Here is a 24,832-nt window from a genome sequence, read left to right as displayed (position 1 = left end):
GCAGTCATTGCAGGCTATCCCTGAGCGGGGGCAAGTGACACTTGGCAGCCTAGCGGGGGAGCGCCTCCAGTCTCACCCACCCTCTCTCTGGGCCTCAGGGTGAGCTGGTCAGTCCAAGGTCAGATCCAGGGAAGAATTCCAGCCCCTGAGCACTTGAACAAGGGTCTTCTCCTGGCTGCAGGTGGAATGGTCAGCCTGGCCTGGAGCAGCCCACCTAGGGCAAGACAGAAGTGGGAGACTCGGAGTGGGGGGGGCCTAGTCCCAGCCTGTGAAGCCGGCCAGAGAACCCATTCCAGTGTGGCATCTACCTCCCCTTCCCGAGAGACAGGAACAAGGAACCTGGAGTCCAGGCCACCAAGACCCCCACCTGCATCCAGGCCTCCCCACTGAACTGGATCGGTGAGAAGTCAGGGGCTGCCCAGCTTGCCCAGCTCCAGCGGCTGAGGCTGGGGCTGGGAGGTCAGCCTGTCTGCCCGCTGGGCCCCTGGAGAGAGGCTGGGAATGAGGCTCTAGGCAGAGGCGGAATGTGGTATCTGGCACCTTCCCAGGGAGTCCCCAATTCGTCTCTGAACAGCTCGTTATCGCCCCCCCACTTGCCAGGGCCTTGTCTTCTTGGAGGTGGCCAGTGAGGGCAGCTTCCTGGTCCAAGGCAGGGCACCTCTGAAGGGGTGTGCACAGGAGCCAAGGGTAACCTGAGGACCTTCTTCCTAACTTAATAAAGGTCCTGTCACTCCCTCCGTGACCTTGTGTCTCTAGAAGGGCTAATGACGAGCTACCCTGAGTCACTCACGTACCACACAACCAGCCCCTGGCTCACAATCAGACTGCAGCTGGGAGAGGGACTCAATCTAGCTGGGGTCTGTCCTGGTCAGAGTCAGGACCCGCAATCCCCACGCCATCTGTACAGGAGTACAGTGAGGACAGCTTGGAGCCAGCCTGGGGCTCTGTCTGGGGCAGGGGGAGAGTATCTGGACAGCTGAGGGCCTGGAGACAGCAGGGTCAGGTCCCCGGCTTCAGGGTCCAAGGCACTCACCTCTGGAGTGCCTGTCCTCCTGTCCCCTCTTACCCTGGGACACCTGAAACCCCCAACCAATCATAGACCTCAGCACCAGGGGATAAAATATACAGATATATTTATATTATCAAAAGGTCCCCAAAGTGGGGAAGGGGCACCGGGCAGCCTAGGCCCTCCCAGTAAGCCCAGACCAGAAGGGGGGCTAAAGTCCCCCAAGTCCAGTTCTCAGCCCTGTATACATTTACCCAAGAGCTCCCTCCCCACCCCAGCTGAGTGTTCCTTTAGAGCTGTTCTGGAGTCTGCGGCAAAGGGGTGGGCTCCCTTCCAGCGGGGCCCCCAGGGCCTTGAGCCTCTGAAAGGATGGCAGTCCGCCAGAGTGCCTCACTGATGCCCATCTCTCCAGCCCCTTAAACTCAGGGTGTGTGACCCAGCGGGGGAGCAGGCCAGGCCAGGAGGGCTGAGCACCTGGACAGAGCAGGTAAGGGATTCCTCCTCAGGCAGACCCTGCTGCCTGCCCCCCACGTCCTGGCCAGGGAACCCCAGGCTGCAGTCAGGATGAGGGGTCTGGGGGTGCGGCTTCCTCATGTGCCCCCTGCTGGCTCACACCAGGCACGCAGGGCATGAGGGTGTCTGCCCACGAAGGCTTCACGGTGGCAGAGTCCCACCTGCGATCAGACGTTTCGGAGGAGCTGTGGGAAGGCACAGAAGTCCAGATTCCATAAGCACATTGTGAAGACTCACAGGGAGCAGGGGCCAGGGGCCAGCAGAGAGGGGTCTCCCGGGAACCAGGTGAGCCAAAGGGGCCTGTCAGGACTCCCAATGAGGATGGAGGGACAGGGCCGGAGGGCACTCAGAGAGGAGAAGCAGAGTGAGTCAGGTGGAAGGCAGGCTCCAGCCAGGTTCCCAGCCGCCTGCCCACAGGAATGGAGAGCCACTCACAGAAAGGGGGTCCGCAGTAAAGGCAGCCACGCTCCGGCGCATCTCATTCTCACTGCCGCGCAGGGGGATCAGCGAAACACTGCCCAGCCGGACCTCAGGCACCGCCCGGGACACGCGTGAGGGCTCTGAGGGCCACACCAGGCCGTCGTGCTGGGCAGCAGGGGAGAGGAGGGGTGTTGGGGTCTGGGCTCGGTTTGCTGGCCTAGACACTCAGCTCCGGATCCACCCACCCTTCCAAGAAATGCCTCCAGCTATGATCTGAGGTGAAACCCTCAGCTTTGATCTGAGCAGATATGAGAAGCAGCTGTTTGGAGAACATGACTGTATCCCCGGCAAAGCCCAGCCAATTACATTACTCAACAACCCTCATTTCCAGGTCCACAAACAAACCGCTTCAAGAACGCAGTGCCAAGAAAACAGTTCTAGAGGAACATGTCTGCTTCCTTTCACCAGGAACCAAGAAAACTCTAGAATCTGCTCTGTTTCCCTTTTGACTTTTGACTACCAGGAAGCTCAGGGCTAAAAGAGCTCAGCCCAAGCCCTGGTACAGTTTTGTCTCCCTTCTCCCCAAACAATTCTGAGCTCTCATTTTAAAAACCTGTATTGGGATTTCCTCGGTGGTCCAGTGGTTAAGAGTCCGTGCTCCCACTGCCCAGGGCACGGGTTCGATCCCTGGTTGGGGAACTAAGATCCCGCATGTCGCACGGCCAAAAGACAAACAAACAAACACCTATTTTATGTCCAACCCACCCCTCTCGCCCTGCTCTGGCTTCGAGTCCTCCCCAGCCTGTTCCCACCTGGCCCACTGCAGCAACTACCTCACTGGCCTCCTCACTTCCAGGCTCGGCCCTTCAACCCATCCTCCCCTGCACACCGCACCCAGAATGGACCCTCAGACTCAGACTCAACCCTGCGCACCACTCTTGCTTAAAACTCTCCCTTCAAACTGCCGACTAGGTCAAGTTCAGCTTCCTTGGCATGGCCTTCAAGACTGAGATTTTACTCCCAACTTCGTTTCCAGTGCCAACTTCTAGCGTGCCTGGCTTCTCCCTTTACACCCTGTCGGCAATCCTGCTACGCCTGTGTGCAAACTGTTCCCTTTGCCTCGAAGCCGCCCCATCCCCGCCTTTGCTTGGTGAACGCTCCCTCATCCCCAAAGATTCAGCTTCCACAATACCCCCTCCCTGCTGCCTTCCTCACCTCACCCAACACCTCCACGAGGTAGGGTCCCTGGCTTCCCTCTGTCACCACAGCACTGGGCTCTAACAGGCTCCTTCTGGGTCTGTTTTCCTTTCTACGTGGGGAGTGAGTGCCCGAGGGAAGGGGTCTGCATCCTCTGTCTCTAGCATGCCTGGCTCAGAGCTGGACCAGAGCAGGTACCAGGAAGGGTTTACGTGAGAATGAACAAACAAGTGGATTAAAGGCAACTCAACATCCTGAAGCAATCGGTGGCCTGAACAGTGAAGAAGCACTCATACCCCTTCTCTGTAATGGAGGCTTCCCGGGACCCAGCCCACACCCTGCGCCTGGTACCTGCATGAAGAGGAAAGTGGCGAACCACTCCCGGAGCTCCATCTGCGTCTCACAGCACAGGTACCTACAGGGTGGGGCACAGGTCTGGATGCCACCAGGGCCTGGCTGAGCAGGGATACCCTACCGTGTTCCCCCGCCCAGGGTCTCGGGGGCAGGGCCCAGATCTGGACAGTGAGGGGACCCAACCAAGGGGGACATGCTACCATCTCTCCTCGGCATGGGGCCCTCACTCACCACTGCTGCTTCTCGTGTTTCTCCGTCTCGTGCACCACCGTGAAGCCCCAGCTGCAGAGAAGGGGCAGGTGGGGTCACTTGACAGCCCAGAGAGGCCTCATAGTCCCAGTGAGAGCCTAGGACAGAGCCCAGAAGCCTGGGCCAGGGCTGGGGGCAGAGTTCAAGTCCTTTTGTGGGCACAGCACATCCCGGCCGCTGCCTCTTCCTCTCACAGCCCTGCCAGCCTCCCAGGGCCTTGGCTCCCCCACCCCCCAGCCCTACCCCCCAGAGAGAAGCAGGCACAGCCAGCGGGTAAAAGGTGAATGCCAGAAACCCCAGCCCAGTGACTGCAGTTAATAACAGCGATAGTGGCTATGCATCACTTTTCAACTTTTAAAACGTACCACCATATCAGTTATACTTCAACTAAAAAAAGAAGAAGGAAAAAACCCCATACAACCACCCTTTGGAACAGGCGTGCCATTATTTTCCCCATTCCTCAGATGTGGGAAGTGAGGCACAGAGAGGTCCCAGAGCTAGTCAGTGACTAACTGGATTTCAATCCAGGCCAATGGTTCTTAAACTTGAGCAAGCATCAGAGTCCCCTAGGTGGCTTGTGACGCACAGACTGCTGGCCCCAGCCCCAGAATCCATGATTTAGCAGGTCTGGGGTGGTACCCAAGAATTCGGGTTTCTAATGTGTTTCCAGGTGATGCTGATGCTGCTGGTCTGGGAGACCACACCCTCAGAACTATGAGCCAGTCCCTGTCAAGTTCACAGCCCTCAGCTGTGCCTCCCCCATCAGTTCTGAGCCCCGCAGGCCCTAGTCCTGGACACACCTCCCCCGCCCCAGCTCACCAGGTGGGTGGCCGGAGTTTCTTCTTCACTCCCAGGTAGATTTTGAGACTCCTGACGGGCCACTCCTTCTCAGGCCGGTGACTCTGGGTGGCGGAGGAAGAAGGAGTAGGAACTTCAGTCAGTCAGGGTGCGCACTGGGGCAGATCTCCCAACTGGGTGCCTCCCTCCCCCCTCTCCCCAGCCTCTCTACCTCCCAGCCCAGGAGCCCTCCTCCAGCAAGCCTTCCTGACAAAGCCCTCCCTGCTCACAATCTAGCTCAACAGAGCCCCCAGGCCTCTCCCCCTGCCCCAGCATCAGACAGTCAACCCTTGTCCCCGAGGTAGCTGGATGTCCACAGCAGTTGATCCCCAGTCCCTCCCTGCTGCCCTGCAAATTGAGAACTGATCTGCGTCGATATCATAGGCTGATCCAGGCTGTCTGCAGAGGGACAAGTCTGCACATTGCACATCACCCTTTGGCACCAAACTGAGTGAGTGTACAGGAGCTGAGAGCCTCGGCTGGCTGTTTGTCTCAGGTTATTTATTCTTCACCCTTCCCTGCCCCATGGAGCCTCCAGGGTTGACTGTGTGAACAGAAGGCTTGTGAGGTGAGCAGTTACTGGCTCTTTGGCTCCACAAAGTGAAGGCTAATGACTCGAGCTGAAGCAGAACGGCCGTTCCGTAGACCACAGGAAGAACTTCCCAGTGGTCTAGGCCAGGAAGCGACAGACCAATGTATTGGGGAGGGGCACCAGATCACTGACATGCTCATCTCTGGTCCCCACCTCTGCATACGGGTCTGGGCTCGGAAGGAGCAGGCTGGCTCAGAGGCAGGGGGATGGGAGCATTGACCTCCAGTGAAGCAGAGGGTTGGAGGTCAAGCTAATGAGCCTTCCTCCTGCTCTGGGAGCCACTTGCTTGAAACCCTGCCCCCACCAGGCACCCCTGGTGCCAACAGGGACACCAGGGTGGATGGCAGGGGAGGGGGAGTCACTTACAACCAAAACTGGGGGTCACAGATTGAGCCACCTCTACTGTTCCCCACCATTGCTCCCAGCCACCCCCAGGCATGGCTCCTCAGCAGGAACAAAAAGAGGGGACTAGGGGATGACTAGGGGATGGCCAGGGAGATGGAGAATTTCGGGAATTGGTGGACTTCCCTGTGAGGTCACAATAGGATGGGCTGCCTAGGGAATCAGTGGAGACTTCGGTGCTATCACAGGGGGTGTAGTTTAAGAAGGGCTTATTAGGAACCTTCACCCTGCTTTCACCCCCAGTCCTCCTAACGACCAAGCCCCTGAAGGGGGAGCCCCACATCTCCTGCACATACATAGCAGGACAATGGCTATGTGCCCAAGAGGGCCAGAACAAGGTGAGCTGCGGGCACAGATGATCAGGGCTGCAGGCAGGGAGGAAACAGGGCAGAGATAAGGAGAGCAGGCTGCCGATACGGGAGAAACAACGTCTAGGGAGAATACAAGAAAGAAGAGGCCTGCATGCAAGCAGGGAAGACACAAGGCTGAGAGCACTGAAGAAATCAGACTGCAGTTGGAAGGAACCAGGCAGCAGGAATGCAAAGACCGAGACAGAGGCCGTAAAAGAAGTTAGGCTGCAGGCACGGAACACCCGGCTCTGAGCACGACAGGAGAAAGGATGTGGGGGAAACTGAGCTGCAGGCACAGAAGGAATCAGGCTGAGGGAATGAAAAGCAGACAGTGGGCTTGGAAGAAGTCGGGCTGTGGGTGTGAGGGGACGAGAACTAAAAGCAAGGAGTAAAGTGACTCCGGAGTGGGCGGAGCCAGCCCAGGCGTGTGACAGGAACAGTGGTTGCAGTCGGGGCGTGGAGAGGATTAAGGGAATGGAGGCGGTCAGGCCAGGCTGTGGCTCCTTCAGAACCAGAAAAAAACCACCCTCAGGCCGCTACTTCCTCAGGTACTGGTGCGTGTGGCGTGTACGTGGCAGGCTTATGATGTGAGCATGGCCAAGACAAGAAGGTTGAGGGGGACTTTGGCGGGCAGGGGGAGCATTAGTCAATGTAATCTTCATTTCTGATCAAACAGCTCATGTTGCCAGCATCTCCGAGGTATAAGGTCACTGGCAGGGAATGAAGTTCACTCCTTGATGCTCAAAGACCTCTGCTGGAACCAAGATCTTTCTAGAATGTGCTTTTCCCAGGGGCCTCAGGGTCTTTAACAATGGGAGACTCCAGGACGAGGCTTGGGTGTTCACATAGCCTGAACTGCCAGGGACTGTCCCAATTTCAAATCTTCTGTCCCGTTGCCCCATAAACTAGCAAATACCAGAATCACCAACACCTCAGTAGCCGAAACACACCTTCCCAGGGCTCCTGTGAGACCAGGTGCCGGCTGCCACTGGGGAGAGCACCATCTAGCCCTGAGCTGACCAGCCCTTGCTATGAGGTCTTGGTTCCTATATTTCAAGGAATAAAAAGCTGAAGCTTTGAGGCTAACAAATCTGGGTTCGAGTCCCAAGCTACCACCTAGAGATGGCCTTGGGCAAGTCACCTGAAGCCTGCTTTCTCACCTGTGAAAAAGGGACAATACCCCTCCACACAGGACAGTAGTGAGATTACATGTCCCAGTATGTGAAAGGCTGGGCACCAAGCCTGGTTCGATAAACATTAGATCTGCTTCTTTCTAGCTCTCCTGCCTCCTCTCCTCTGTGTCAAGGGACCAGCAGCTGCTTTTCCAGGTGCCTCAGCCATTCTCCCTCCTCCCTGCCCACACTGACGGTCTGGTTCTATTCCAAGGGGCTAAGCACCTCTAGAGGGAGAGGGCCAGGGAAATAGCATCTAGAACCAAGGGGAACTGACCGGAGGGGTGGATGGGCCCAGAAGCAAGGATGTGATCACAGAGGGAGGCAAAGGAGAGAAGAAGAGGCGTTCCCCACAAGGGTCAGCAGGAGCCCAGGCTGCATTAATAGAGGTGTAACGTGCAGAGAGAGGGAGGTGAGGGTCCTGCTCTATCTGCTGGGCTCCCACGGCAGCCAGTCCTGTCCAGATGTCTTCAGGAGACGCAAGGGTCAGAAAGGGCAGGAGACACTGGTAGGAGCTCAGGCTGGACCCCTGGCCTTAGAAACCCGTTTCTGTTGCCTGTCTCTGCAGAGCATCTGTACTCTGTGGCACCCAAGGCACAGCTGGGATCCACAGGGGTGTCATGGGAGGCAGATCTCAGCTGAACCTGAACAGTGATACTCAGTATGATACTATCATTCTAGGGACAGAGCAGCACCAAGGGAGGAGAGGATGAACTCCCCTCTCCCAGGGTGTGCAAACAAAGGCTGGCAACCAGCTAGGGAGGCTACTACAGCTGGGGGATACACCACAGGCCTCTGTAGTCCTGCTCTTGCGTTTTAAGATGAGGGCAGTAGCGAGCACATTCTAATAGCCCTGGAACTCTCTCCAGGGCTGGGAAGAGGGTGGTTCCAGGGGTGACAGGAGGTGAAGATCAGAGCTCTAATCCAAGCCTAGGGGCTTCCATTAACTGGCTCCACAGCCTCCACCCTGAAGCTTTTGGAAAAGTCTAGAGCGTCACACTGATGGGGGCCCTTATCTTGGGAGAAGCACTCTGGGATAGGGTTGGGATGAAGAGAAGGAGCCTAGGCCACAAGCCCCTGGGTGGAGGCCGGGAAACCATGCCTGGAGACGGCCAGGAGCTCTGGCTGGGTCCCCACGCTCCCACTAGGCTCACTTGGCCCCCAGGAGGTGTAAGGCAGCCGGCAGTTGACCCGCAGCTACTCACGGTCTCAGGGGCCCCGCTCCACGGCCTCTGGCTCTGTTTGATAGAGGATCAGGGTTACGGAAGAAGGAGGCCCAGGTCCAGAGCTAGGACAGTGTGTGTAGTGGTGCATGGCAGGATGTGGCTTGTATGCTGGGGCAGCGGGGGCAGTGCTAGGACGGAGATGGCGTCTGGTCTGGGAGGACGCCCGGCGTGTGGACAGCATGGGCGTGCATGGAGTGGGCCGGGATGGGGTATGGCCTATGAAGCAACAAGGCATGCACAGGCCACAACCTGGGGCTGCCGCCACGCAGCATGTTCTTGTGGGTGCCATGACCAGGCACAGGTGAGCAGCACAAGCCTGATGTGATGGCATCCAGGTACCAGGGCCTAGGAGGGCTCCAGGGCAAAGCCATGTGATCACCGAGGGCCACAGCAGGAGGGTCTCTGAGAATCCACAGCTCCCCACAACTGCTGTGCCAGCCCGAGACCCCGCGATGGGGCTGCTCCCACTGTTAGGCCCAGGGGGACATCTGTGCTCGGGTGTCTGAGCACACCGGGGTGCCGGTGCCCTCCTTGGGGCAGGACCCAGCAGGATCACGTACCCGGGCGCTGGTGCCCTCCTCGGGGCAGGACCCAGCAGGATCACGTACCCGGGCGCTGGTGCCCACCTCGGGGCAGGACCCAGCAGGATCACGTACCCGGACCTCCTTGTAGAGCCGCAGGCAGCTGCTGTTGAGGATGAAGTAGCGATCGTGGAAGCCCCCTGAGGGCAGGCCCAGGCCCAGGAGGCTGCGGTCCTCTCGGAACTTCATCATGCCGTGCTTGGTTTCACCCACATGGCTGGCTGGGGGAGGAGTGGAGTGGGCACGGGCTGCACCAACCCCCCGCCCACAGACACAGACACCCAGGGCAGGGTCCATCCTGCCGCAGCCTCCCAAGAGGCCTGCCCGCCTGGCGCCCTCTGCCTGGGCTGTTCCTGACCTCGCCCCAGCTCTGGATGGAGGGACCTGCCACCAGGCTGCCCGACCCTGTAGGCACCACCCATCCAGGGACACCACCTACCTAGGTACAGCAGCATGGCCTCCATGGACTGGTGCTTCTTCACCACCAGGTAGCTGTCCATGCCCAGCCCATGCAGGATGGGCAGCACCTTCTCCGCAAAGTGCAGGGGGCGCTCTGGGGAGAGGGCACACCGTCACCAGGGCCACTTGGCCTGACAGCACTGAGGGCTGGCCCACGTACACACATCACCTACGTGCCCAAGGGCACTGTCTACTCCCTCTGCCTCCTGGCGCCACACCGCTGCCCTGACCACCTCCCACACCCAACACATGTGGCTGGGACCAAACCTGCTCCAACCCAACATGTCCAAAACCAAGCCGGTGATCTTCCCTGTGTGTCCTCATCAGGGAAACCGGCACCACCCCCCAGGCCACCCAGGTCAGAAACAAACCCTCCTCCCTCTCAGCTTCCATGTGTCAAATCTCTCTGCTTCTGTCCATCTCCTTGCAGCCACCCTGGCCCATGATCCCATCTTCTTGGACCAGTGCTGTGGCCTCTGAAGCAGTCTCTGCTGTGTGCTCTCATCCCCTCTCCCCACATCTCTCTACCCAGCAGTAAGGAGCAATCTTTTCAAGCTCCCAACCACTCACCCTTCAATGGACTTGCATTGTTGTCAGGCCCTGAGGGCGGCCTCCGCCTTTATCTCCAGACCCATCCCGGGCCACAACCTCTCACTGTCCTTATCTTAAGCTCCTTAAAAGAATAGTGTCCCCAGCCACCACAGGGCGTTTGCCCATGCTGTTCCCACTGCCTCGAAGTACTTTCCCCTCTTCTTCACCAAGGAACCCCTACTCTGCCTTAACCTCCTAACCCAGGGACTCCAAAGCCAAAGACCCTGTTATACGCTCTGGTGACGGACTTCCCTGGTGGCGCAGTGGCTGAGAATCCGCCTGCCAATGCAGGAGACACGGGTTTGATCCCTGGTCTAGGAAGATCCCACATGCCACGGAGCAACTGAGCCCGTGCGCCACAACTACTGAGCCTGCACTCCAGCGCCCGCAAGCCACAACTACTGAGCCTGCACTCTACAGCCCGTGCTCCGCAAGAAAGAGAAGCCACCGCAATGAGGAGCCCGCGCACCGCAAAGAACAGTAGCCCCCGCTCACCGCCCGCCACGACTAGAGAAAGCCCGCGTGCAGCAACGAAGACCCAATGCAGCAAAAATAAATAAATGAATAATAAAAATTTAAAAACAGCTCTGGTGGCATTGTGGCCCTTTCCTTCACAGCAGTTAACACGGCTGTAGTTGTGCGTTTACCGGTGTGATCATGGGACTAGTGTCTCTATTCCATACCAGACTACCCCCAAGAGGGTAGGGACTGTGTTTCTGGCTTCCCTGCCCAGTGCCTGGCACTCAACAAATAACGGTAAAACAAATGAACAGATACGCCCTCATCCTCCACTGCCACTGAGACCATCCTTCACCCTAAAATGCCTTTATCACTCCCCTTCACCTTCCCCTTGGCGCCTTCACAACAGCCCACCCCACTCCTTCGGCATGCTCATCACCACCCACGACCCCCTCACCACCAATGCTGTCACTCACAATCCCATTATCAAATTCAGCATCTCCACCCTTGCAAGCAGCACCATTCTCGCCGACACCTGAGAAAGCGCCAGAGCCGACACCATCTACCCCTTCACGGTCCCTTCCATCAGCCACGTCACCTGAACCCCTGCCAGCACATCACCACCATCACTGAGATCACAGCGTGACAGCAACATCCATCATCTAAAACCCCCTTCACCACCACTGTCAGCACACTGTGGGGTAGAGGAGGACAGACTGGGGCCACCCCGTTTCCTGCACCAATCCTGTGGTCACCCACCTGCCTCCTCCCTCTCGTTGACCTCGAAGCAGGTCCAATAGTCCTTCTCCCTGATGCCCACATTCCTGCGATCCAAGATCTCCAGGGTGAGCTCCTCAGCTGTCATGGATGCTGGGATCTGTGGGGACCCAGCAGGAGGAGGAGATCAGCCTACCCCATCCCCAGCCCCTGCTCTGCCACAACCCTGCTGTGTGATCCAGGGGCCGAGCCCACCCCTCTCAGGGTCCTCTGGAGTCCTGGGATGCAGGGGGGTGTCTGAGTGGTCCTGATGAGCTGGGTGGGGAAAAGGGAAAGAGACAGGCCCTGGCACTAGCCAGATACAGGTCCCAAACCAGGGTTCCCCTCAGCATGGAAGCTGTACTCCCCTGGTCATCTGAGCCTGCACCCAGCCCAGCCTGACTCTCCCGGCCCCTTAACTTCTAGGTCCCTGGCCCTCACCTTGACATGTTGCTCTGTCTCCGCCTTCTTTTCCTCCAGGTACACAGTGCAGATGAAGTCGCCGGCGTGCTGTGGGGAGACAGGGCTCAGCTGGAGGCCTGGGGAGCAGGTGCAGGCGGCTGGCCTGAGCCCCCCACCCCAGGCCCTGCCCTTCACCTGAGTCCCACTAGCAGTGCCAGCCACACGCATCTTCACAATGGCAGTGATTTCCTCCCGCTGCTTCCTCAGCTCCTCCTCGTCCACCTGGGAAAGGGAGAGGGACAGATGGTCACTGCCGCCCAGGGCTGAGTTCTGCCTTCCACTGCCCACTGGCTGGGGACGCACACTAAACACCATCACATAGTGGCTGATGAGGTCTTCCACCACGCGGCCGGCCTTGTAGTCCTGCCCATCTGTCTGGAAGAGCGTGGGCCCAAACACAATGGCCAGGTTGTGCGTGTTCATCTGGTTCGTGTCTGAGAAGCACTGGACGCTGGACAGGGAAGGATGGAAGCCTTGAGGCGTCAGCCCAGGACTTCCCCACCTCACCTGCCCAATTCCTGACAAGCCCATGCATGGCCCCTGGAGACAGGCCAGGGGAGGTCCCAGTCAGAGAGGACAATAGTTAAGGAGACGAGGGGACAGTCTTTCTGGCCATATCTTGGGTCCTGGGGAGAAGCAGGGCTGGGAAACTGAGAGATCTGTCCGCCACCTGAAACCGCCTCTATTCTCCCACCCTGCAGGAAGTAAGCTGGGAGACAAAGTGTCCAAGACCAGAGCACATCATAAGGCAACATTCAGTTCCCAGGCCCACCTGGTTCCCGGGGAGAACAGGCAGCCAGATTGGGAATAAAAGAGTCTTTTCTACCCCAGCCCCCAGGTAGCACCGCTTCTCACCAGTACAAGTGGCTGATAAGGGCCTTCACCGTGGCCCGGTTGACTGGGGGCAGACGCACCAGTAGCTCTCGGTACCTGGAGACCTTCTCCTCTTCATCCTCAATCTCTGGGTGGGGGGAAGATGGATCGGGTCAGGAACCCTCTTGTAACCACCTCCCCTGTCCCACCCCTCTGGCTGCCCTGCCTCTCATCCTAGGTGACACCACTCCCTGCCCCCCTCTAAGTCAAATCAGGCCAGCCATGCAGCAAAGATAAAGAATTCTCCAAGGGACCCGGGCTCTGTATAGAGTGACAATGGGAATAAGAAGAAAGGAGGGAGAAGGACTGGAGCCCACCACTGGGGCATGCCTAGTCCAAATGCATGATGCGGAGGGGAGGGAAAACTGAGATCAGAGTGTACAAGTCAGCAGCACTGGCCTGGTCTCAGGCTGGGCACGGGCTGCAGGGCCCACCTGAGGCCTCCAGCCAGGCTAGGCGCTGGACTCTAGTGAAGAGCCCATCGGGCAGATCTCGCAGGAAGCGCTTGAGCGCCGAGGAGACGTCGTCCACGTGCTGCTCGCCCTCCTTGAGGCGCACAGAGCGAGCGTCCAGCCGCAGGCTCTCCAGCAGCCGCTGTGTCTTTGATGTCTGCCCACACTTGCGGTAGATGCCCTCTGACGTCAGGCCTGGAGAGGGGTGGGGCTGAGCTGGGGGCGGAGCCAAACGTGAGGGGCCAGGAGCATTGGTCAAGGGGAGGGCCTCACGGCCGGGAAGGCGAGGCTTGGCCTCTGGGGCAGGAGGTAAAAGTCTCTCGGGGTGGGGAGGGGCGGGGCCTGTGCCATGGGGGCGGGGCTCACCGCACTGGGTGATGTAGTCCACACAGCGGTACACAATCACCGGGATATCCGAGTCTCCAAGCTGCTGCTCCGACAGCGTGTCCCCTGAGCTGGCCGCTGCTTTCTGGATGGCCCCCAGCCAGCCCGTGAAGTCCAGCCGCCGCTCCCCCTGGATGTACAGCGTCCTGGGCCGGGGAGTCAGTCACTTGGGGACCTACCCCTGCCCCACCCCTCCCAGGCCTGTCAGACTTTCCAGGCTTCTCAGAGCCCCTCAGGGAGGCCAGAGCTCACCTCCGTCGCTCCACCAGCACCAGCACCTGGTTCTCGCTGTCCCCTTGGACGGCTGTGGAGGGGTGGGTTGAGGTGAGGCCCAGGCCTTGTTCATGGTCCCCAGCCTGCTCTCTGCTGAGGCTCTCTGCGTCCACACATCCCTGGGACACACCCACCAACCCCTGGGGTGGCTGAGATGCACCCCAAGGCCAGGAGAGGACGTGAGAAGGCAGGCTGGCTCCTTCTGGCCAGGCTAGGGTACAGTTCAAACTTCTGGGGAGGGGCTGGGGCCTGGGAGCCCAGGATAGGGTGCCCCGGAGATTGGGGCCCAGGCCCAGGTGCACGCACAAAGCTCCTGTAGTTTCCGAAGCTGGAGCGGCTCCTCGCAGGGCCCCTCTGGGAAGACAGCATGGAGCTCGGAGCCGAGGAGGGCAAACCAGCCCTCCTGGGCCCGCTGTAGGCTCAGGCCAGCTTTGTAGGGTAGGCGCCCAAGCCTCTCAAAATCCCGGGCCAGCAGATCCTCAGCCGGGGGAGGCACGAACGCCTGGTGGGGAGGCCAGAGAAAGGGGAGATGGCCAGGGAGGCTGCATCAGCCAACAGCACTGCCCGCCCTGGATACCCCAGCCCTTTGGCTTGTGGGCATGTACTTGTTTTCCACCCAGCTGTCTCCTCTCTCTCCCCCAGGGCAGAACCCAGCACAGTGAACTAAGTTGGGTATCATGTCCCACTTCATACTCACTCAGATATGCCCTCCTCTGGAACACCTTCCCAGACACCATTAGGGATGTCCCTTCTCTGGGGCCCCACGGCACCAAGGCATTCTTGCCCTCTGTTGTAGCACCAATTACAGTTTTTGCTGTTTGGACCCCATCTGTCTCCCCTACCAGCATGGAAGCCACTGAGGAGCTGGGATCAAGATGGGTTCACCTGGATCCCCAGGGCTCTGAGGACTGACTGTCAGGAGGCTCACAGATGACTGGTCGATGAACAAGAGAATGAGAGTCACAGGCCCTCACGGCACAGGAGAGCCAGAGGGCACCTGATTCTAGTCCCCAGGGCAGAGCTCTCCTCTGCAGCCTTCCTGCCTCCTTCCTCCAGGACAAGGCGCTCCCCCTGGAGGCAGCACTGTCCATCCTAGGATGGCTCTGCCTGTCATTCATTATTAAACATATATTGAGCACCTAGGGAGTGCAAGGCCCACGGCCCTCCTTCCACATAGTTGAGATAGGTCTCCTGACCTCCCCCACCACCAGGGAGCTGCAGATCACATCAGGGCCTTGGCTCTGTGTCTGCCGCCCTCCATCCAGCCCCTGATCCATGCGGTGGGAAAGCTGGGATACAGGGGGGATTGGCCAGGAGGTCCTACCCTGGGCCCTGACAGACTCCTCCCACACCCGCCTGCTCACCCAGGCCCACCTTAGCAATGCACTTGACCCACTCACGAGCCAGCTCTGCGCTCTCCAGCCCAAACAGGTACAGCCGCTCTCCTTCTGTGTACACCTCAAAGGTGTGCTCAAAACTGTAGATACACAGGCCAGGATTCAGGCCCACTCCACCCAGCACTGCCCCCTCACCCACCACACTGCCCTGGTGACTACCCTTCCCCTGGCCCCCTACGAGGTGGGAGAAAAGCCTTAGGCTAGGGCCTCGGGAAACCCGGTTTAGCCCCTGCACAGCCCCAGCTTGCTGTCCGACCCTGGGGAGGCCCTGCCCCTCTCTGGGCCTGTTTCCCTGTCTCCCCAGTGGAAGGTTGGACTTTACATCAATAACAGTCTGTGATTCTGCCCAGGGGTGCTCACCCATGGGTGCTGGGAGTGGGCACTGCCAGACACACAATCTCGCTGGCCCGAATCTCCCCGTTGGGGGTCACTGCCCGCTCATTCTCATAGTAGCTCAGGACCCCGTCGCTAAGCACACACCAGCGTCGGCTGAATTCTGGGGAGAAGTTGGGCAGGGGAACCATGAGGGAGCCCTTCACCTTCACCTGAACACTACCTCTGCATCCTCCCTGGGCCTCCACTCCCACCTGACCCATGTCCTCTCCATTCTAACTCACAAGCTTCCCCCAAATCCATCCTCCTCCCTGTAGCTCCACCAACCCAACCCAGCCCACACCTCTCCCCCGGACCTGCCAGGTCTGCCCCTGCCCACCTCCCCGGCCACCTCTCTGACCACTCCTGCACACACGCCCCACACTCCCTGCTTTTGCTCACCCTGTTCCCTTCACCCACACCCTCTATCTTTCAAGGCCAGCCCAAATGCCATAGGAAGCCTTTCATACCATAACCCCCTGTGCCCCACCCTCCTTTGCCAGCAGTGCCCATTGTTCTATACTCTGCTTCCTCCTATAGTGACTCTGAGGAGACTGACAAGATCCCATAAAGGAACAGAAATGGGAATTTGGACCAGGAAAGTAGGAGAAAGAACAGATTGTCAAGGCCATGCAGGCTCGTATAGTTCACAGCATTGAGTATCACACTGGCTCAGAGCTTCCTGGCACCCAGAGTGAAAAAAGGATGACCCAGGCAGTTATATAAATGACATTATCAGGCAGAGGAAGGTAGACTAGGGGCAGTGCCCCAGGGGCAGTGAGGTGGTGAGTAACACAGAGTTCCAAAGAAATCTCTTTGGGAGTTGGAGGGCTTCATCCGGGGGTGCTGAAGGATGCGGTGAGCAACGGCCTCAACGATGCTCACACAGCAGATACTGCCTGTCATCCTGGCTACGAGGACATGACATTTGCCCTCTGAAGGCAGTGTGTCCCAGAGCCTGCCTCCCAGCCTGGGCTCCCTCCAGGAGCGCCAGCCCTGCCTCAGTCACTCCTCATCCTGCAGACACCTGCAAGGGCCCACTGTGTGCTAGACACTGTTCTAGGTGCTGGGGGCTGCAGCGCTGGCCAAGAGAAGTTTATACTCCAGGAGGGCACAGAGAATCAATAAACAGACCCATGAATAATGTCAGATAAGTAGTGTGAAAGTAGGGCTTGCTATTTTGGATTAAGTGGTGGGGAATGAAGTCTTCGAGGAGTGACATTTAAACAGAGACCTGTTTGAAGTGAGAGACTAACCATGCAGATATTTAGGGAAAAGCATTTTGGGCAGAGGGAACAGCAAGTACAAAGGGTCTGGTGAGCATGAATGTTATGTTTGAGAAACAGCAAGGAGGCCAGTAAAGCTGGAGCAGAGTGAGCGAGGGAAGAGGAGTCAGAGAGGTAATGGGGTGGGGCGGCTGAGTGCAGGTCCTTGCGGGACGTGGTAATAAGGACCGTGGATTTTACTCAGAGTTGGGAGCAAATGGAAGGCTGAGGTGATAGACGGACAGACCTTTAAGCTTAATCCTCAAACTTCCTAGCATCCACATGCTCCAAATACCAGATGCCCAAAACAGGGCCCACACCTAATAGGTACTCAATAAAGTCTTCTTTGTTTTAAAGGAAACTCTGGCAGTGACTTGCTCTGCAGTGCCATGCTCTACTCCCACCCCGATCAGCCCATTTATTAAGCACCAACTGTGTACCCGAGACCACACCCAGAGTGCACTTGGTGCCCTCATGGATCCCCCAGCCTGGCCAGCTCTGGCTTCTCTGGCCCAGCCACCATGCCAGAACGCCATGGCCAGGGCGGGCTCTGGCCCGGCACCCACCTTCCCGGGCCCGGCGGTCCTGTAGCAGCTTCCCGGCGGAAGCGGTCTTGTAGAGGAAGCCGCTGTGGCTCACAGTTGGCAGGACAACTGAGTAGTGCTTTTCCGGGGGCCTCACTGAATCCAGCCGAGGTACCTCTTTTGGGAAGGGGGGGAAAGAGTGGCTGGTCACGCTCACCATCCAAGGGTGTCCCCCTCGCCCCCACCTGGGCTGGGTATTTAAGCTGGCACTCAAGTCACCCGCCCCTCCTTCCCCAGCACCGTTCCCTGACTAGCACTCCTGGGCTCCTACTGCCACATTCAGGATTTTGCCTAAGCCATTCTCCACCTTTCCCCACTTGTGAGAATTCCATCCCACTCACAAGGCCCGGCTCCAGTACCTCTCCTTCCAGGGAGCTCCCCTGAATCCCCAGCCCAGCTCTTCCTGTTGCAGGCACAGGACCAGTACACTACAATGAGGTGGGGGGGGCCCTCGAGCAAACTCACCAACAGTAAGGGAGCGTGTCTCAGACAATGCAAAGCCTAAGGAAGCAGCCTGGCTCCAGCCCTGCTCCCGGCAGTCCCAAAGCCCAAGCCAGCTGGGTGGTCTCCTGTGCCTTCCCCGGACACCTGGGCTCTCTCCAGCCCGGCGCACCCCACCCACCCATGGCCCTGAGCCCAGAGTCCTGGCCACAGATCTCCACCCTCAGTCCTAGGATGTGGCCCCAGAGGCTAGCGCTGGGCCATGACCAGCGGCGCTCACCCCCACCACCCCCTCCTCAGCTACCCCGAGAGCGGGAGCCAAACGGGACCCAACCCGTCTGCAACAGAGCCCCACCCAGACAGAACGGCGGACAGGGCTGCTGTGGTGAGTCCCCCGCACACAGAGAAATGCAGCACCTCCCCCCGACAGCAGCGCAGACACGCTCTGCACATGCACAAACTCCAACGCCCTCGACACTCCCAGGGGCAAGGAAGCAGAGCCACAGCAACTCAGAGACACACGGACACCGGCACACGGATGCCACCCCGAGGTCCCACACTTGGGTCAGGGAGGAACCCACAAATACACAAAGAGATGCAGAGGCGGAGACACAAAGGGAGATGCAAACAAACACGCGTGTGAAGGGGAAGCCAGAGGCACAGATGTACACTGACGTGCAAACCTGAAACGTCACAAACACTCTTGCACCAGGGCCCCTGGAGGAGTTGTAATTATAGCTCAAGTGGTACGTAAATCAAAGCTCACAGGACAATACCCAGCCCCTAGCACCCAATAACTGGCATCCCCTCCTAAGGGCCAGACCCTGGCAGCAGGGAGGCCCCATCCCTTGAGGAGGATGGTCCCACCAGCCACTCACCTGTGGTCCGGTTGTTTCGAAGGAATTCCATCTGCAGTGTCTGTCCCGCCTGCTCAGCGAGAGCCAGGGGCGTGGGGACTTCAGGGTCCCCCGAGAAGCAGTTGACCCCAGCCCCACAGCCCAGGAGCGCCTGGGTCTCAGCCAGGTCTGAGGTTGTGACTGCGGCACACAGGGCCTGGGAGGAGGGGAGAGGAGTGGGGAGGGTCAGCCTAAGCCAGAGTGAGGGGCAAGTGGGACAGGGGTCGTGCTGCGGTGGGGTCGGGGTGCGGGGTCGGGAAGAGGAAGGGGTCACCCAGGTTAGGGGTCCATCCTCAGGGTGAAAGAGAAGAAAGGGAGGAAGAAAGACAGGAGGAGGAAAAGAAAGGCCAAGCGGAGTGGGGGGGGCAGGGGCATCCCCACAGAGGCCAGGGGTCCTAGCAGTCCAGGCCTCACCCTGCTGACAGCCCCCTGGGACCCTGTCAGCCACCAGGCGTGTTCTCTAGAGGCTCTCAAGCTCCCTCTGCCTTGTGGAAGGCCAGAGGGGGGTGCTTTGTAGCTTGTTCCTCCCACATTTGAATTCCTCACCGCCTGCCCATCCCTCCCAACCAATGGGAGCTGCCGCCCCTCCTGGCTGGCGGGCTAGACTGGGCTGGGCTGGGGGCTGGACGCCTGGGTTCCTGGGAGGTGGAGGCCTGGCTCCCACTGGGCTTCTAGCTGGACTGAGCCCGACTGGGTGGGGCTGCTTGGGGGAAGGGCTGAAGGTTGACCAGAAGTCACAAGCGGCATCCCTCTGCCTCGGAACAGGCAACCTCCCACTCAGGCCAAGCCAGACCAGGGACAGGGCTTGGCTCCCAGCCTGTCAGGGCCTGGGGCCCATGAGGGGCCTCATCTTGAGTGGGGTGTGGAAGGGGATGGGTTGGAGCAGCCAGCTGTTTTTCATGAGCCTGACAGGAAATAGCATCCCCACCAAGTTCACTCCTTTTGGCAGGATTCAGGAGCAGGACGGGGTGAGGAGACAGAGGAATCAGGAGCGGAGGGAGGCAGACAGATGCTGGGGATGTGGCCTTGGCCCAAGGGTCAGGCCTGGTTCCTCTCTGCTTTGTCCCAACTGTCCCTGTGGCTGGGCAGGGTCCTTCTGCCCTCTGGGCCTCCGTTTCCCTACAGGGCCACTCATCACTCTGAGCTAGTGGAAAAGATGGGCTGAAACAGAGAGAGCAATGTGGGGGGGGGGGCATGAATAACGGGGGTGTTTTAAGAGGCCTCACAGGCCCAGTGCCCTGACCTTGTCCAGCTCCTCCTGGTTGCCAAAGAGCGGATGGTAGCGTCGGTACTTGCCCTCACGGTATTTGGCCTCTAGGTGGCACCGCCGGGCACCAGGGCTGCTGCTGGGCTGCAGAGCCTCACTGGGCGGCACGTTGGCTGCCCAGAAGCGGTTCCCAGCAGCATTGCCCAGCTGTAAGAAGAGCTGCGGGTGTGGGCAAGAGGTTAGAAGGGAGCCTACAGCCAGGGGGCCACGCCCGGCAAAATGCTGGTTTTGAGGTTGTTAGGTGAGGGGCTGGAAGAGCCAGGCCACACGCCCACTTTTCCATCAGGGAAGCTGAGGGACAGCAGGGCCTGCTGGCGGCCATGGGTGCTCCCCCACCAACCCTGGGCCTGAGCCCAGTCCCCAGGACAAGAGGCAGGCAGTCTGACAGGCGGACGTCCCAGGCCTGGTGCCTGGCTGGGGGCCTTGCTACTTCCCCACCCAGTCCCACATCTGGAACTCTGCATTCCTGAGACTATCACAGCCGGGGGTGGGGTGTCGGGGGGTGGCAGCGAACCCTTCAGCCAACTGGGTGGACAGGGATTTTGGAAACATCTCCTGTCCCTGACATTCCTCTCTGGGCTCAGGGGAAAAGAGGTGAGGGCAGACTGTGCACAAGAGTCTGGCATTCGGGGGACTAGTTTATTCATTCTTTCATTCTGCCGATCACTCATTCCACAGCCATTTCCTGGGCCTCCCACCTTGCCTGTTTGTCAGGGCCTGCGTGGGGTGCTGGGGTCAGAGCAGAGAACAAAGAGGAAACAGTCCCAGGCGCCACTGACTCACTCTGTGACTTTGGGCAAGTCATTTTCTCTCCCTGGGCCTCAACGTCCTCATCTGTAAACTGGGGGTTCTAACCCTAACTCACAGGGGATATGACGCCCAAATTACTCTGAAGTCTGCAGCTTGGCTGGGGCTGTCAGGAAGGCCATGTGTGGTCAGGCCCTGGTCCAGCCTCCTGTTGCAGGTTCTCCCCTGTAACTACCACACATATCGGTACCTGGCAACCCCAAGTGCACAGGCACAAATGTACACGTGTGAGCGTCCCCCAAATGGACATACTCACACCCACTGGTGCACGAGTAGAGATAAAATGAAGTAAATATTTTAGGTTTTGCGGGACACAGTCTCTGTGGCGTATTCCTCTTGGTGTTTTTTGTTGTTGTTGTTTGTTTGTTTTTTCAAGCAACCTTTTAAAATTGTAAAAACATTCTCAGCTCACCGGCCAGTTTGCTGACTTTGCCAAAAATCAGCTTTTCCAAAATCCCACCCCCTAGATGATCCCAAAGGTCTCTTCTAGCTCCAGGGTGCTGGGGTTGGTGAGGTGGGGGAGATGGGGTTGGAAGACCCAGGCAGCAGCTGAGAGGGGCAGACCCCAAACATAGCTGGTTCCCCACCTCGATGAGTGTTTCCGTCCACACCTTCCTGTCCATCTTCAGGCTCCGCACCTTGGAAATACCAGCGCCCAGGCCACGGTGCTCCCCTGTAGACAGAGGGCCAGACACGGGGTCATCTGGGCTCTCTCCTTTACATGAGCACTCCCCCCCCACCCCGATCCCAGTGCCCATGGGGGCAGACAGGGAGAGGCCATGGGCAGGACCCAGAGGCTAGGCCTGCAGCTCCATCTCCCACACACTCCTGCCCAGGGCACCCCAAAATTGAGCCCTGTAATTGACACCTGGGTTCCTGCAGTAGTCCCCCAGCTGGTTCCCTACAGCCATGCTTGGCCCCCTGCAGGCCACTCTCCACACAACCCAGCCAGAGTGATCTCTTTAAAATGCAAACCTCTTACTTCAAACCCCTGCTTTAGACACTCTCTTAATTCTCCCCAGAATTAGATCAAAATTCCTCACCTGCTTCTTCTCATCTCATGCCTCTCCGCCTCCCCTTCCCCCCCAACACTCAAATTCTCCTCCCTCTTCTAATCATCCATGTTCATTCCTACCTCAGGGCCTTTGCACTCACTGTTCTTTCTGCCTGGATTCTCTTCCCCCATTTCCCCAAGGTTAGCTCCCTCCTGACATTCAGATCTCAGCTGACCTGTCACCTCCTCAGAGAGGGCTTCTCGGCAAACATGATCTCTACCTAGCACTTGTTACTGCCTGATACTTCTACTGGTTTGTGTATGTATTTTCTGCCTCTCCCCATCAGAATGTAAGCTGCCTGAGAGAAGGAATGTTGACTGCCTGCCTTAGGGTCTAGCCTCAGTGCCTGGAACAAAGCCTGGCACACAGTGAGCGCTTAATAAATCTCTGTGAAATGAAAGGGGAGGGGGGAGTTGGGCTTGGAAGGACGCAACCTTGCTCAGCTACAGATCCCACAAGGGACCCCTGGGAGCAGGGATTGGGCTGGGGGCACCATGAGTGCCTGGCACTGCCTGGCTCTGGCTTAGGCCTCACCTCTCTCTGCAACCTCCTACAGAGCATCTCATCCACTCTGGACACCCTCACTCCTTCCATGAGCCGATGCCTCCCTAATCTGGTCTCCAATGGAGTCATTGCTTTCCACACCCATCCCTCATAGCCCAAGGCCTCCTAGACATTTGACCTAGATGTCCCACAGCAACTTCCCAGAACTGTTGCACCCCTGGGTCCCCACCTCCAGCCACCCAAGACTGTTCCCAGTGGGGCCGAATTCCCAGCACTCGGCACAGTGCCCAACACAGACCCTCAATAAACGCTGGTTGAATAGATGAGTGTATCTGAGGCTCCACCCTCTTTCTCTCTCATCCTCCGCGTGTGATCTGGGACTCTTCCTCCATAGATCTAAACGCCTCTCAAATGCTCACTTTCTGGGACCAGGCTCCACCTCCTCTCTCTCGTGGATCCGGCAGCAGTCTCCTTGCTCGTCTCCAGTCTCACCAGCTCTGATGCAGCGTCCACCCGTCAGCCAGAGTCGGATGCACAAATCTGACCACGTCCCTCCCGCCCCTGCCTCCCAACCCCCTCTGGATAAAACACCAGCTCCTCCCTCTGTGTGCAAAGCCCTGCCAGACCTGGCCTACTTCCGCTCTTCTGATGTGACTAGACTCCAACAGGCCTGGGCTCAAATCCAGACTCACTTCCTTGCCAGGTGACCGTGAAGGAGCCATTTCCCCTCTCTGTGCCTCGGTGTCCCCACTCATGACGTGAGAAGCTGAATCCCTGCCATGCAGGTTAATCACGGTGGGAAAGGCTTGACACAGAGGTGCAACTTCATAAACGATGCTCTCTGATACTGCCTTCGCTCCAGCCCCACCAGCCAGACAGACCACCTGCCTTCTCAGCACCTCAGCCCTGTCCTGCCCTGGTCTGGCACCCCAACCCCCCCACACACCTGCACAGCGCTTGCAGATGACAACGCAGAGGTTGATGGAGGCCCAGTCAGGCTGGGCAGCTCCACAGTCGGCACAGAATCTGTTGGGGGCCATGGCCCAGATGCGCTCAGCCACCTCCCAGGTAGACAGGGCCTCGGCAATGGCTCTCTGCATGGCCTCCAGCCACTGCTCCTTCTCCAGCTCCGATTCGGCCAAGAAGCTGGGGACACAGGAGTGGGGTAGGGGACTGGTGGGAAAGGACTCAGAGGGATTTGGGGGCAGCATGAGGTGGCACAGCACGAAGGGGGGTGAATAATGCATTGAGAGCTGACTGTCGGAAGAGGGAGGCGCCCAGGGTCTGTGGGGAGGGTGGGCGTGGACAAAGGCAAGGACACCCCAAACCTGAGAGACGTGTGAATGAGGGCTGGGGGCGGAGGGGCCAGAGGAGGCTCTGCCCTGCCCAGGGAGTAGAAAATGCTGCTGGGAACAAATGGTGCCCGAGCTAAGCCTTGACAGATGAGGAGGGCTTACCCAGGTGAAGAGGTAGAAAGGTGTCCTAGACAGAGGGAACAGCACGTGTGAAGTGACAGGAGGGCACACAGGGCATTCCAGGGCCTGCAGGCAGGATGCGGGTACTGGCAGAAAAGAAGCTGGGAGACAGAGAAGGCAAGCCTGTGCCATGCAGAGGAGGTCAGAGTGTACTCAGAGGACAGCAGTGAAGCCGGTAGAGGGTTTCAGGGGGGTGAGGGACACAGAGATGTTTTCCCTCTAGCTCTTTCTTTTCCTGCTGCCACCAAGTCACATGTGTGCATTCAAGATTCGGCTCCACCACTGCCATGGCCGAGGAGGGCACTGCTGCTGGCGATGGAATGGACGTCAACGCTGCTTTACGAGAGGTGCTGAGACCACCCTCGCCCACGAAGCCTGAACCTTCCGAGCTGCCAAGGCCTCAGCCAGGCGCTAAGCCCGTCTCTGCGTGCTTGCGTCCAACTGGGGAGCCCATGCACGCCAGGCTGGTGGAGGCCCTTGGAGCCGAACGCCAAATCAACCTGATTAAGGTCCATGACAGTAAGGATCTAGGGAAATGCGCAGGGCTCTGGAGAGCTGACAAAGAAGGAAAACTCCAGAGAAAGTGGCTGGTTACAGTTGTGTGGTAGTTAAGGCAAAGAATCTCAGGCTGTAGACGTCAATCAAAGATTACTACGAATCTAAGAAATGAACAAATACAAACTTGGCTTTCAACAAAAAGGAAGAAAAAGGATCCTCTGACGGTCACAGATAGGCAGCCCAAGGGTGAAGAGGCAGGCGCCAGGCCAGAGGGCCCACAGGCCTAGGGCCTGCAGGAAAGGGGCCAGACGGAGGTGAGGGAGTGATGGAGGCAAGACGGGGGCAGTGATGATGGGTTTGCACAGGGATGAGTAGGAGAGGTGGGGTCCCCGTGGGTGGAGATGGGGCCCAAGGAGGAGCAGTGAGCTGGGGAGGAATATACGGGGGAAAACGTCCACAGAACCATTAGACGTGCAGCTCTAGAGCTCAGGAGAAAGACCCTGAAGGCAGAGATCTGAGCTAAGGGCGAAGGAGATGATGCTGGAGGAGGGGTGACATCGTTTAGACTGAGCAGTCGCCGCACGCTGTATCAAATACAGCTTTACAGAGACTGCCTCACAGATGAGGAAACTGAGGCACAGAGAGGCCAAGTGATTTGCCCAG

The 24,832-nt window shown here is 58.4% G+C and overlaps 1 protein-coding gene across 1 annotated transcript in view; it reads right to left on the bottom strand.

The window, feature by feature from the left end:
* Positions 1 to 1,116: 1,116 nt before the first annotated feature.
* Positions 1,117 to 24,832, bottom strand: part of ARAP1 (ArfGAP with RhoGAP domain, ankyrin repeat and PH domain 1) — a 40,566-nt gene continuing 16,850 nt past the window's right edge. Inside the window, exons 10-33 of the mRNA XM_082845562.1 lie at positions 23,143 to 23,342; positions 21,225 to 21,310; positions 19,807 to 19,989; positions 18,546 to 18,720; positions 17,209 to 17,343; positions 15,366 to 15,501; positions 14,983 to 15,085; positions 13,915 to 14,110; positions 13,588 to 13,639; positions 13,318 to 13,481; positions 12,934 to 13,146; positions 12,482 to 12,587; positions 11,930 to 12,077; positions 11,762 to 11,848; positions 11,606 to 11,674; positions 11,168 to 11,285; positions 9,339 to 9,452; positions 8,975 to 9,120; positions 8,298 to 8,330; positions 4,559 to 4,641; positions 3,722 to 3,772; positions 3,488 to 3,551; positions 1,955 to 2,104; positions 1,117 to 1,704 (exon numbers count right to left, since the gene is read on the bottom strand). Coding sequence (XP_082701688.1) covers positions 1,687 to 1,704; positions 1,955 to 2,104; positions 3,488 to 3,551; positions 3,722 to 3,772; positions 4,559 to 4,641; positions 8,298 to 8,330; positions 8,975 to 9,120; positions 9,339 to 9,452; positions 11,168 to 11,285; positions 11,606 to 11,674; positions 11,762 to 11,848; positions 11,930 to 12,077; positions 12,482 to 12,587; positions 12,934 to 13,146; positions 13,318 to 13,481; positions 13,588 to 13,639; positions 13,915 to 14,110; positions 14,983 to 15,085; positions 15,366 to 15,501; positions 17,209 to 17,343; positions 18,546 to 18,720; positions 19,807 to 19,989; positions 21,225 to 21,310; positions 23,143 to 23,342 — 2,830 coding nt within the window. The 3' untranslated portion in view covers positions 1,117 to 1,686. The remainder of the gene's footprint in view (positions 1,705 to 1,954; positions 2,105 to 3,487; positions 3,552 to 3,721; positions 3,773 to 4,558; positions 4,642 to 8,297; positions 8,331 to 8,974; positions 9,121 to 9,338; positions 9,453 to 11,167; positions 11,286 to 11,605; positions 11,675 to 11,761; positions 11,849 to 11,929; positions 12,078 to 12,481; positions 12,588 to 12,933; positions 13,147 to 13,317; positions 13,482 to 13,587; positions 13,640 to 13,914; positions 14,111 to 14,982; positions 15,086 to 15,365; positions 15,502 to 17,208; positions 17,344 to 18,545; positions 18,721 to 19,806; positions 19,990 to 21,224; positions 21,311 to 23,142; positions 23,343 to 24,832) is intronic.

Source organism: Leucopleurus acutus, assembly GCF_964270905.1.
Source record: "Leucopleurus acutus genome assembly, chromosome: 8".
Lineage (NCBI taxonomy): Eukaryota > Metazoa > Chordata > Mammalia > Artiodactyla > Delphinidae > Leucopleurus > Leucopleurus acutus.
The sequence above is the reverse complement of the archived record's forward strand: the minus strand, read 5'-3'. Positions and strand labels throughout refer to the sequence as shown.